Source organism: Pristis pectinata, chromosome 31 (genome assembly GCF_009764475.1).
Source record: "Pristis pectinata isolate sPriPec2 chromosome 31, sPriPec2.1.pri, whole genome shotgun sequence".
NCBI classification, from domain to species: Eukaryota; Metazoa; Chordata; class Chondrichthyes; order Rhinopristiformes; family Pristidae; genus Pristis; species Pristis pectinata.
Genome location: NC_067435.1, coordinates 11659014 through 11673144, shown reverse-complemented (window position 1 = coordinate 11673144; position 14131 = coordinate 11659014). Strand labels below are relative to the sequence as shown.

General features: G+C 42.5%; 1 protein-coding gene across 4 annotated transcripts in view; it reads left to right on the top strand.

Moving 5' to 3' along the window:
* The window catches only part of LOC127585070 (voltage-dependent P/Q-type calcium channel subunit alpha-1A-like), a 486564-nt gene that overhangs the window by 302198 nt on the left and 170235 nt on the right, over positions 1-14131 (top strand). Inside the window, exon 22 of one of the 4 annotated variants that reach the window (XM_052042222.1) lies at positions 10399-10464. The exons of the other annotated variants lie outside the window; for them this stretch is intronic. Within the exon in view, the coding sequence (XP_051898182.1) occupies positions 10399-10464 (66 nt within the window). The remainder of the gene's footprint in view (positions 1-10398; positions 10465-14131) is intronic. 4 annotated transcript variants of the gene reach the window in all.

The following is a 14131-nucleotide window of genomic DNA, read 5'->3' as shown; positions in this document are numbered from 1 at the left end:
AGAAAAGACTACTTTGCACAGAAATCACTGAGAATTGTCAAAAAAACCTCTAACCAAGCAACCTGATAGCTGAAATTGTGAGACTAGTAGTCAGTTGGGATATAAAGTTAGAATTTCATCCAGACCTGAATTGAACACGGACAATCTGCACCAGCAAACCTGCATTTTTCAAACCCGACGGACACAACTATAACCGCAACTATGATGATCCCAAATACTAATGATCGATGGCATTCCAATCTTTCAATTTCCTTGAACAGTTATTGTAAAAAGTATTAGAGATGGCTGGGTAGGCTATTCAACTGTGTTGGGAAGCGTTACGGCTTTATTTATGAACCCCAAGATAAATGTATGAATCTGAATGGATACCAAACCAACCCAGTCCAACCTAGGCACAAATGTATGACACACAATGTCTACTCAGACCAACCCACCCAAACCCAAATGTGTGACGCACAATGTAAACCCAAGCTGACCCAAACCAGACATGTCGTCAGGTCCCATTGTGCCTGAGTCTGGTTGACAGCAAAGATTAGTGCATTTTTTTCATGCATGTTCCAGTCTTTCGGATGCATCCAATTTTAAATTTTATCCACTTGTTCAGATCAGGCATACATGTTGTATAACTCTTATTAAATTTGAATTTAAATATCAGCACATCTTTCTTTGACAGAAAGCAATTTTTATATCCCTTAGCATAAAATAATCATTCCTCATGAAGCAATCACTTCTTTCTAAGTGAATATTACTCTCTGATGATTTACTGATCAGAGTTCCTCAGGTGTTTTAAAAGGATTGTGCACTGTCCTGTAGGATACAGATGCCTGGAGTTATGGTACAGGAGTGGGTCATTCAGCCTCTTGAGTTGATGCTGGGTTTTCCAAAGGAAAAATTAACTAGTGTTGCTGCCTTACCCTATACTCCTTCAACTTAACTCCTTCAAGTATTTATCCAACTTCCTTTTTGAAGACTGCTATTGAATCTGCTTCCACAGTCTCAAGTGGTGCATTCCAAGTTCTACCTGTATGGCGTTTAAAAAAAATGGGTTTCCTTCTTGTCTTTTTCCAATCACTTTAAATCTAGCCAAGAAAATGTCATTTTTGTTCATGGTGGGAGAAGGCATGGGGAGTGAGCAGGAAATTGGACTGAGATTAATTAATTCATGTGCAGGAAAATGGGACCCATTGACATACCAAGGTCTCTGATGCTGTGAAATATGGGACATTTCTATTCATCTTAATAAACAGTTCAGGGTCCTCTTAATAAGCAGTTCACATTAACTGCCTGCATTGCCAGAGACATCCACTTCCTGTGAACGAAAAAATTTATAAATGTATAGGCAGAGGGAAAGAAAGATTGGTTCAAGCTTCACAGTGAAGAGCACAGAGGATTTCTTCATCCTGGCTGTTTACCACCCTGGGGTGGCAGTGGGGCCTTTGTGCATTCAGAGCTACATCACGTGGTCTGATGCTCCACTTGCCTGGAGAGCTCCATGTGGCACAGAGGGAAAGGTGGAGTCAAGATTGAGGCTGCAAACCGTTTCTTGGGAGTGGATCAGCCACTGTCTAATTGGCTTTTAAGCACATTTAGGATGGCTTTTAAGCACATTAAAAACAGGAGAAGGCCATCTGGTCTCTCCAGAATACTCCTCCACAGAAGATCAGGGCTGATTTTATGCTTCCCTTTCCCCTTAACATCCAAAAATCAGTCAATCATTACCTTGAATATAATTAGCGACTAAGCATCCACAGCCCTCTGAGGTAAGGAATTCCAAAAATTCACTAACCTTTGAGTGAAGAAATTTGTCCTCATCTCAGTCTGATATAGTTGACCTATTATTCTTGAGACTGAGGTCCCTGGTTCTACATCTCCAGCCTTAGGAAACTGTCCCCCTTATAGAAGTCTTTAAAATTATGAGAGGCATAGATAAGGTGGATGGTGACAGTCTTTTTCCCAGTCCAATACTAGGGAGCATAGGTTTAGTGTGAGAGGGGAAAGATTTAAAGGGGACCTGAGGGGTAACGTTTTCATGCAGAGGGTGGTGAGTAAATGGAATGAGCCATCAGAAGAAGTGGTTGAGGCAGGTGCAATAGTATCATTTAAGAAGCACTTGGATAGGTACATGGAAGGGCGAGGCTTGGAGAGATATGGGCCGAATGCAGGAAATTGGGACTAGCTGCGTGGGCACTGTGGTCGGCATGGATTCGTTGGGCTGGAGGGCTTGTATCTGTGCTGTATTGCTCTATGACTCTCCAACCCTGTCAATCCCTCTCATATAAGATTTTAAGATATCTTTATTAGTCACATGTACATCGAGACACACAGTGAAATGCATCTTTTGCGTAGTGTTCTGGGGGCAGCCCGCAAGTGTCGCCATGCTTCCAGCGCCAACATAGCATGCCCACAACTTCCTAACCTGTACGTCTTTGGAATGTGGGAGGAAACCGGAGCACCCGGAGGAAACCCACACAGTCACGGGGAGAACGTACAAACTCTTACAGACAGTGGCTGGATTTGAACCTGGGTCGCTGGCGGTGTAAAGTGTTACGCTAACCGCTACACTACCATGCCCGTTTCAACGAGATCATCTCTCATTCTTCCAAATTCAAGTCAATTTTATGGTTCCTTCATCTTCTTCTATTTTGCCTCCCACCCTCACTCCCATTGATGAATTTTCCCTCATGAAATTGGTTGTTCCAGAGCTTTATCACCAGTAAGGTCTTTATAACCAAAAATGTCCAAAACTTGAATCCTGATTATGGTGACCTAGTTGAACTCTATCCAGAGATAAAGATCCAGCAACAGTCCCGAGCTTCTCCAATCAAAGAACTGGAAATAAAACAAAAATTTCTACTGCCGTTTGCTAACTAGTTATTCCTTTCAGAAAAGCTAGCTGTCGGTTGTTGGGAGAGAGCCAGTCTGCCCATGGTGCCTGCTATTTGAGGTCGCACATTGAGAGTGGGTAATCAAGTAGCAAACAGGGATCCAAGAATTGGACTGCAGTAAAGAGTCCTCAACTTTAGTGTTATACTTTAAGAAAAAATATCAAGAATATTTCACTGAAAATTGTTATGGAGTAGGTTCATTACCAAGTCAATTCACCTCTCATAAAGGGTGGTTGTAGTTGTTGGAGATTGACCATCTCAGACCTGGGACATCACTGCAGGAGGTCCTTGGTGTTACCCAAAGTCCAGCCATCTGCCGCTGCTTGTTCATTCACATTCCTACCATCATAGGCTCAGAAGTGGGATGTTCCCTGATAATTGCTCCTTCAGTTACATTTGCAGCTCCTCAGATGATGAAGCAGTCCAGACCTGCCTGTTGAAAGACCTAGTGAGCTTTCAGGCAAGGGTTAGTGAGTGTCAAGTGACATTTATCCCACTCAAGGGCCATCTCCAGTCTAAACAATTCCACTTGATTTTCAAAGCCCCAACATTAACAGAGACACATAAAACTGCAGATGCTGGAATCTGGAGCAACAAACAATCTGCTGGAAGAACTCAACAGGTCGAGCAACATCTGTGGGAGGAAAGGAAAAGGTCCTGATGCAGGGTTTTGACCCGAAACGTAGACAATTCCTTTCCTCCTTCAGATGCTGCTTGACCTGATGAGTTCTTCCAGCAGATTGTTTGTTGCCCCACCGTCAACTCCCTTGGGGCCACCATTAACCAACAACAGCTGGGTCGACCACATAAATATTGTGGATACAAGAGCATGTGAGGGATGGGTATCCTAGTCACCTCCCAACAGCCAAAGATTCCCTTCATTTAGAAGGCACGTCAGGAGTGTAATGGAATACTCAACGCTTGCCTGGATGATCGCAGTTCCAACAGCACTCCGGAAATCAATGCCATCTAGGAGAAAGCAGCGCACTCAATCCATCACCCTAAATATCGACACCTTCCAACACGGTCACACACTGGCTGCAGTGTGTACCATCTACAAAATGCACCACAGTTACTTGCCTACACTACTTCAACACCACCTCCCAAACTCATGATCTCTACCACCAAATTAGGACAGGAGCAGCAAGCACATGGAACACAGGTTCCCATCTCACACAATCCCGCTTTGGAAATATGTTGCCCTTCCTTCATCCTTGCTGTGTCAGGTCCCCAACTCTACTGTGGAAATACCTTGACCAGAAGGAGTTCAAGAAAGCCATTCATAACCATCTTCTCAAGGGCAAATATGGGTAGATATTAAATGCTGTCATATCTAGTAACAGAATACATTTAAAAACCTCTGCCAGAGAGAGATCTTGGATGGCAGGGTGAAGGAATCTAAAATGGGAAAATAAACCAGGACCTTGCAGATATTTATTTTAAGCCAAAATTTTCCTAACCAAAGCAAAAAGATACTGAATAGTGGCTGGTGGTGATGAGGGTTACACACTGCGCTTTCAAATCCAGTTCAGTGAAAAATGATGATTCATTTTTCATCGAATCTTAGCGTTGTACAGCACAGAAACAGGACCTTCGGCCCATCATGGACAGTCTGACCTTTTTGTCCATTTACACTGATCCCATTTGCCTGCATTAGGTCCATATCCTTCTATGCCTTGCCTGTTTAAGTGCCTACTTAAACATCCCTTCAGCAAGGTGACTGTTTCTGACCTCACCACCTCCTCTGGCGCTGAGTTCCAGATACCAATCGTTCTCTGTGTAAAAAGAGTTTGCCCTCAAATCACCTTTGAAACTCCTTCGTCTCACCTTAAACCTATGTCCTTTTTTTGATCCCCTACCATGGGAAAGAGATTCTGGCTATCTATGCCTCTTAAAATTTTATATACCTCTATCAGGTCACCCCTCAGTCTCCTTCGCTCCTGGGAAACCAAACTCAATCTATCCACTCCCCATAACTAAAGTCCTCCAATCCAGGCAACATCCTGGTGAATTGACTCTGCACTCTGTCGAGTGCAACCACATCCTTCCTATAGTGTGGTGACCAGAACTGGCCAGTTCCAACCAGTGTCTTGTAAAGTTGCAACATAACATCCCATCATTTATATTCTATGCCCAACCCACGTAGGCAAGCATGCCAAATTCCTTCTTCACTACCCTCTCTACTTGTGTGGCCACTTTCAGGGAACTGTACACTTGAACCTCAAGGTCCCTCTGTTCATTAACATTCCTTAGCACCCTACTACTTACTGTGTATGTCCTACCCCTATTTGACTTCCCAAAATGCATCACCATCTGGCAATGCTCCTCCCAACTTTCCATCTGATCCATATCCTGATCATAGCCTTAGACTACCTCTCTCACTATCCACAACACCACCGACTTTCATCTCATCAGCAAACTTAATAATCATATCTCCTACATTCCCATCCAAGTCATTAATATATCTCACAAATAACAAGGATCCCAGCACCAATCCCTGCGGTACACCACTGATCACAGACTTCAATCAGAATAGCACCCTCTGCCTCCTATCAACAAGCCAATTTTGGATCGAATTAGCCAGCTCACCTTTAATTCTAAGTGCCTTGACCAGACCACCATGCACAACCTTGTCAAGTACCTCACTAAAGTCAATATAGGCAACATCCACTGCCCTGCCTTCATCAATCTTCTTAGTTACCTCCTCAAAAAAAATTCGACCAGGTTAGTGAGACAGGATTTCCCCCGCACCATGCCATTCTGATCAGTCCTTCCCTTTCCAAATGCACATAAATACTATCCCTTAGGTTTTTCTACAATAATTTCCTTACCACTGACCTAAGGCTCACCTGGGATCGATTTCATCAGACCCTGGGGATTTATCAACCCTTGTGCATCCCATAACATCTAACACCTCCTCCTCCGTAATACTGACCTACTCCAGATCATCCACATACCTCTCCCTGAACTCACTATCTCTCACATCCTTCTCCTTGGTGAATGCAGATGAGAAGTTTTCATTTAGGACTTTGCCCACATCGCCTGGCTCTACAGACAGATTACCCTTTACTCTTTCCCTGCCTACCCTCTTCCTCCTGATATACATATAGAATGTCTTGGGATACTCCTTAATCTTACTTGCCAAGGATATTTCATGACCCCTTAAACTCTCTCCTATACATTCTATATTGCTCAAAAGACACCCTCGATTCCAATTACTTACAGTATACCTGCCATATGCTTCCTTTATTTTCATGATCAAACCTTTGTTATCCAAGGTTGCCTAATCTTACCATCCTTTCCTTTCACCCTGACAACATGCTGACCCTGAAGTCTTTCAAAAGACTCCCACTTGTCAGCTGACATTTTACTCCCAATCTACTTTCACCAGGTCCTCCCTAACACCACTGAAATCAGCCTTCCCCTAATTCAAGATCATAACTTGAGGACCAGCTTTATCCCTTTTCATACTTTTTTCTTGTTTCTTTGTTGCATAAGACTTGGTTGCATTGTGTTTGGAGTGGTCTGATTCCTAACGAACATAAAATCACCTCTAATTTTGTTCTCATTGCCAAGCCCAGTAAGAAAATGGGAAAGTTAAAAAGACACCGATACAACATCTTTCATTTACTTTGCACATTTAATGTAGCATCTCACAGGACGATTCTGAAACAAAACAAATTGAGATTTGTAAGTAGAGCCACTGCCTCACAGCTCCAGAGACCCGGGTTCAATCCTGACCTCGGATGCTGTCTGTGTGGATTTTGCGCATTCTCCTTATGACCGTGTGGGAGCTCTGGTTTCCTCCAACATCACAAAGATGTGCAGGCTGGTAGGTTAACTGGCTGCTGTAAATTACCCCCAGTGTATAGATGAAGGGTAGAATCTGGGGGGAGCTGATGGTTATATGGGAGAATGTTAAAAATAGAGTAACATAGGATTGGTGTAAATGGGTGGTTGATGGTCAGCATGGACTCAGTGGGCCGAAGGGCCTCTGTGCTGTAGCTCTCGATGACTATGAATTATCAAGACTAGAAGAGATGGAAGATGAAGGTTTCAGCAACAGGGACAGAGTCAGGTGATGTGACGGAGATGGAAATGGGTAGCCTTGGCATAGTTCATATCAGGATTCGGTTGAGTTTTAGACAGATTCCAGGGAGAGGGAATGGGATTAGTTTTGGGTTAAATATCATTCCACCTGGTCATAAGCACCGTGATCCTGACTCTGGAGAACCTGGCACAATCCCATGGGAGATCAGTTTGGCCTTAGTAAGTGATGTTAATACACGTTCCTTAAATACAGTCACAGTAACTTTGCAAATAAACATTTTGTAATTCGCACTGTAATTAAGACAATTTTATTTGCTCAGTCAATGTCATCAATGCTAAACCCTCAATTAAACTGTTCAAAAAACAAGAAGATACTTTGAAATATTATCACAGATTATGTGTTAATGATAATTTTACTACAATGGCTTTGTGTCCATTAATTCATCTTATTAAAGTTTATTGAATTTCTCCCCCCCATTATGCTCACCCCTCACCTTTTTTGCTCTGTACGCACATAAAACAGGCTATTTGGCCCATCTAATTCCTGGAACCATAGATGTTTATAGCACAGGAACTGGCATCCTATTCATTGTCCCCCTGCTGCTCTTCATTATTGTAATCCCTGCAAGATTGATCCACAGTGATTTCCCCTTGGAAGATTGCAGAGACTTTTCCTTCAGCACTAGAAGAATGCCCTGTGACAGGTTAACACATAGTATGGAGAGTGGCCAGTCCCTGTAGAACCACGCTAACCACATTCGGGGTCTTTAGGTGGGATATCTTTGTCTGTCACTGCTGACTCTGCTGAGGGAACACTGCCCCCAGGTTGCAGAGAAAAGTAAGTCAGCGAAGAGTTGTTCTGCTCACCATTTTTTGCTGCAAACTGTTCACATGAGACCACTGAGCGAAGCAGTGGTAGGTTCCACGGTGAAGCACAGAACGTTACAATACTTTGAGGATGTGTAGGCTCAGGCAGCTAGTGTGGCAAAATAGAAATGCCAGAATCTCAAAAGTTGAATATTCATTTGTACCCTGATACCAGCAGAAGAATCCTTAATGACATTGCCAGGTTAAATCTATAGTAACACAGTGGACAGCTTTTATCAGTCTCTTTTGTCAGTGGCATACAGTATTAGCTATAAAATTACTCTTCCAAATCCTCATGAAATGGCTTCTGGAAAACGTGAATGATTGAAGGTTGATTTCACTGTCTGTGCAGGGCAGTGATACATCCTCAGCCAGCAACAGAAGTCCTGTTCATTCCACTTCCAAAGTTTCATTACATTGGAAGCACAGTTGTTGCTACTTTAATGCGTTTAGGACAAGTGGCAAAGGGTGGATATCTATGCCCTGGTGCTCAGGTAGGGTATGAGTGGAGGACAAAATTCAGGCTTGGGCTGAGATTCTGTTCTTAATTAAATAGTGTGCCACCCACTGCTAAGGGTCACACTACTTGGATGTAATACTGGAGACTGCTGTCGCCTGCAAAACTCCATCCAAATAAGGCTTGACACCTCCAGGAGGGAAGGACTGGGAGATGTGTTGGTTGAAGCAAACTGATAGTGCTGCCTTTGGACCGAGCCAGCTCTGAAACACTCTTTCTTGCCTATCACTACATGACTTTGTTTCAGGACTGCAAACCTTCAGAACATGCCATTGTGTACCAATTTACTGGTTAATGTTTGTGACTTTTTTGAATTGTATGTTTTTATATGACAATGTTTAAAGATAAACCTGACTTTCCTGGCTTGGCTACGTGGCAGCCCCAGTCTAAGTAGCCTCATAGGCTGGGAGGGAGCCTCAAATTTAGCTCCATGAATCAGAAATGCTAGGCTGGCATTCAGCATTGTGACATGATATTGAATGGTTAGAGTATTGGATTTTTTGAAAAGAATATGTTCTACTACACGGAAAGGTGAAGAGTCTCGGCCCTTTTGCTTTTTGATCTTGATTCTTTGCTCAGTTGAGATTAAGAAAACGTGAATCTATCAGCTGTAATTAACACAAACACATGTTGATAAAATGTTACACTTTAACTAGTCTGGATTTATCTTCCCCTCTGTGTCCTAAACCCCGTGCCTCCAAGTGAAGGTATTTATCCTTGGTCGAGATGCAATACAGAAATGGCTAACTTTGATACTTCGTTCCAAAATATTGTCCTGTTGACTTAAGTAGGAGTGGATTACAGTGCATGATTGCTACTGTATTTCATATCCAGTGCCAGCAACCAAGGACAAGTGTCCATCCATCAGTGCTCAGTAGGCTCCTTTATTGTGATCACTTGGGAGAGGGCTGGGTGGTGGCTGTGAGCAACCTGGTGGACCTTTCGAGTGGTGGAATAAGGTTAAGAGGTGAAACAGTTTTCTGAGGGGCAGGTTGGTGGAGGGTGGTCTTTTCTACCATGTAAAATACACAGCTTCCATTTATTTTGTTTAAAACTTGGGTTTGGGAGTCTCAGGTTATTTGTTGAGGAATTTTTTGTCCTTTCTCTGGTCCTGGAGTTTTCTGGGAATTGTGTCATCTATAGCTACCAACGCTATTGGGTGATCCTCATTGGGTGACCCCGGCGCCTGTCTACTTTTTATTCACCCTCAAGGTGTATGAAAGGTTGACAAGGCCATCATTTGTTAGACGTTTATAATTTCCCTTGAGAAGACGGTGGTGAGCCGCCTTCTTGAACCACTGCTGTCTTTGTGGTGAAGGTGCACCCACAGTATGGTTGGAGAAGGAGTCCTAAGATTTGGACCCAGCGATGATGAAGGAGCAGTGATGTTCCCATGCCCCTGTTTGTTTAGGCAGTAGAGGTCGTGTGCTTGAGAGGTGCTGCTGAAGAAGCCTGGATGACTTGTTTCTAGATGGTGTGTCAGTGGTGGAAGGAGTGTTTAAGGTGGTGGATGAGATGTCAGTCAAACTGGCTGCTCTGACCTGGATGGTGTAACAGAGTGCTGGCGCTGCACTCATCCATGGAGCGTATACCATCATGGCCCTGATTTGTAGAGGTGGAAATGCTTTGGGAAGTCAGGAGGTGGGTCACTCGCTGCAGGATAAGGGTGAGCACCCACAGAATCAAACACAGAGACAGCACAGAATAAGCACCAAACTGCACCAATTAATTCACATTAATTGCGATAATCTCATTAGTTGCACATCACGTGATTGGCTCTTCTTAAAGTCCTTGAAACATTGGTTCTAAAACGAGGGCATTATCCCAGTCCCCACTCTGCAGAATCCAATACTCAAACCTTGAAGGCAATTTGCTATTCTTGAATTTCAATGAATTTGATTTTTCTTTCGAAGAGAGATTATTGATTTTATCTGAAGTAAAACTAGCCGAAGATTTGCAAACCCAGTGGAACCAGGACAGTCATGATCAGCAAATGCCGGAATGTGTGCACTTCATTTCGTGTTTGGTAAAAGAGAGCATTCTTCTGAACTTTGACACTTTTTCCACATGTCTGGACAGTACAGAGAGGGTAAGAGCCCCTTCCCCTAGGACCTCAGTGTTCAACAGTGATGTCTGCACTCAAATGTAAGTATCCATGCAGTGCAGGTTAGAAATGAAACCAAAAGACTAGAGCTTCCCCTTGAAACATCCATGGAATTTGTTCCAGAAATTAATCCCCTGTGTAGTGTGGAATCATTTTATATGTTTGTTATACAACAAATGCTGAGATACAACAAATTCTATCAAATCTGGTCTATGATTCCCTCCTGTGTTTATCAAAAATTTGAAAATGGTTATAAACCAATTTTTGTACAATTATAAAATAAAGATTTGTCTTTATAGTAATACAGGAATACCACCAGTATTTATGCAGCAGTTTTGATGTAATGCCTTTTTCATGCGTAGTTGTTTAGAGATAAAACAAGCAGATTGTAAATGACAGAACATAATTAGACAGAATCCCGGTTGGTTTTGCCATAGGACAGATCTTAAATCTGGAAGAGTTGGGCACAAATTGTAATGATTTCTTTGGAGCAGTGAGATTGAGAAGGGGTCTGGGGCAGATATTTTGAATGTTGTCAGGAAACACGCAGTATATATGAACCTCAAGGATAGAACCACATTAACAGAACATGAAATGAGAGGAAAATGACCCTCCTCTCACCCGCCCCACCACCTAGAGCGAGGGAAGATTATTTTAACTCCAATGTATGACCTTAACATTTTCAAAGTAAGTTCATAAAAATGAAGTGACTTGCACTTCTATAGCTCCTTTCACATCCCTTTCAGGACATCCTGATGCACCTTACAGGCAATGAGCATTTTAAAGTTTGGTATTAATGTAATGTGGAGACCCAAGCAGCTAATGTGAATACAGCAAGTTCCTGCAAACAAAAATAAGATAATCTGTTCTTAAAAATGTAATTTGAAGGATAAATTTTGGCCCCAGGCCATCAGGGAATGATCTCTCATCCTTCTGTGGGATCTTCTGCATTTACTAGGGAGAGTAGAATGGATTTTGATTTGAGGTTTATAATAGGGAAAATATCCTTGGGGTATTTTTGTGAGTGATCTTCAGCCATCCCTTCAAGCATTGGAGATATCCACAGATGCTGCCTGATCTGTTGAGTTCCTCCAGCATTTTGTGTGTTGCTCCAGATTCCAGCATCTGCAGAATCTCTAGTGTCTCCACAGGAGACTAAGTCTCCAGTAGCAAATCCTCTAGCTGTTTCTGCTTGGGTTAGCAGAGAGATGACAATCCAAAGATGCTGTGCAATGATCTGGACACATGTTCAAATCCTATCATGACAGCATGGCAGGTTAAACTCTGTTAATTAAATAAATTTAGAATAAAAATAAGCTTGAACCTATTGTAAAAGAAATCTATCTGGTTAACTAATGTTACGAGAGGGAATCTGTCATCAGTAACCTTTCCAGTCTATTTATGACCCAGTGTGGTTGACCCCGAATTCCCCTCTAAAATGGCTCTGACGGCATCGCTGTTCAAGAGCAGGTAGATGTTAAATGTTGGCATCTGGTGAAAGCATCAAACAACAAAATTATAGCTCCAAATTGGAACTGGAGTTCTATTTGTCAACAGACATGGTACCTAAAAGAGGCAATGTTCTCACATCCAAGATGCCACTGGTGGGAGAACCAGTGGAAGTAGGGTGAACCCAGTTCTGCCACTGTCTCTGCTACCTGGAATCAGTTAAACTGTTACCCTGGAGATGATGCTGAGGATCACTGACAGTTCCCCAGTGTAGAATTAGGCTGGTGACATCGAGGTAAATTGAGGAAAGTATCTAAAACCATTTTCTGAACAATCAGGGAATCTTCACATCAAGAACCCCTGTCTCTGGTTGCAGTCAGTTCTCCTCCCCCAACATTTCAAAGACCTGCTGGTGGTTTAATTGGCGATTGTAAATTGCCTCTTAGTATAGGGAATGGATGTAAAATCAAACGAGAGTTAATGGGTATGTGAGAGAGATTAAGTAGCAGGGTACAGGGAAGTAAGGAGAGGAGGAATGGGAGCTGGCATGGATCCAGTGGGCCAAATGGCCTCCTCCTGTGTCATAATAAGTAAGATAGAAAACAAAAGAAAGTACCAGGAGTTGTTATATAAAATAACTGCTCAGCATGTAGCTACCATGAAGTTAAAGCAGGGAGCTTTGCTCTTGCAATAAATAATCTCCCCCTGTGTATTTCTATGTAGTTCACTTGCTGCTAACCATTCTAGTGCAGATAGATTTTCATTTCAAATATCCCCAATATTACAACATTCTGTCTACATACAGAAATGCTCTAAGCTGTTGTCTTCATAAATGTACTTTGGTGGATTGTAATTTTTTTCTGTGTTTGGGCTATTTTGCTGTCTTGAACATGAATTTGTTTCAATCTTTGTGTTTTTTTAATTTGCGTTTGCCATTGACTTTCATTCATTGCTTTTCATGATTTGCATTTTAATTTTTTGGTTGGTTGACTTTGCAGGTGGGAATGGAGTAATATCTCTGGATAATGATGGAGGCACTAAGGTTTCAAAACGAGAATGGTTTTGCAGTTGTTCGCACTCCCCGTCCCTGTTCCCCTCTGCTGCACACAACTGTGTGGGGAGGGATTTGTGTTATCGGGATTGATATCCAGACTTTTGATCTGGAGACATCTCCGAATCCCAATGCGGCAATTGGACAAGTTTAATTTTGGTTGATTAAATAAACCAGTAATGGTGACAGCAGAATTATCAACTTGTTGTTAAAAACCCATCCTTCATTAATGTCCTTCAGAGAAGGAAATCTTACCCAGTGTGACCAATATACGAGATCAGAGCCACAACAACTGCCCCCAGCAAGGCAAACAGTTCAACACCGAGAGATTGAGTGGTCTGGCTGCTTCCCGTGATCAAGTACCTGAACCACATGATCCCTGATCTTTGATGGGTGGAGATTGACCAAGATTAGGTATAGCTGGTCTCTTAGAACATGTGGGCATGGTCTTACTGTATATCAGGGCTTGGGCCTTGTTGTTGAAACCACGTGGCAGGAAAATTCACCCTCTCTCACCCCTAAAAACATGGATAGTAGGAGGGACAGAGCTAAAGCAGAACAATTGGATATGCTTTTACCCGCTTCCTACCTGACAAAGTGGCTCACACTGAACTTTGTGCATTTAACTAATTGCATGCTGCATGGAATGCACTGGATTTTATTTGCACTCTGGTAAGTAGATTGTGCCAACAGCTGCTGCTACTTTGTTAAATCTCCATACTTTTCTTCTTCACTGTTTTGTGCTTTGTGTGTTCTTTCAGTTTGAAACTTAGTAAAATCAGATAATGGGAAATGTATTTGTGAACATCTTGCCGTAAGACATTCTGTTTGGTGCTGTGATGATTATTGCCCCATCCGGAAAAGCATTGCTGGTTGGGGTGTCTGGGACGAGGGGGGCAGAGACTGAAAATCGGAGACAGGCCTTTTGAGAATGAAGTTTGGAAACACTTTCACGTGCTGAGAATGCCCTTCTGGAAGTGAAAGTTGGTGTCCAAATTGTAGTTCATTTTAAAACTGTGACATTGGTGGGTTTTTGTTCTCACTAAAGCTCCAATAATCTGGCACCCTCGAGACCTTGATGGTGCTGATTTTCCGGACTTTACGCCTATTTATACCACAACATACTTTACCTTCACGTTTTAGAAGTTATGCAGTAATATAATAAATTACCAGCGAACCTGGTGACTTTAAAGGGAGTGCGGCAAACA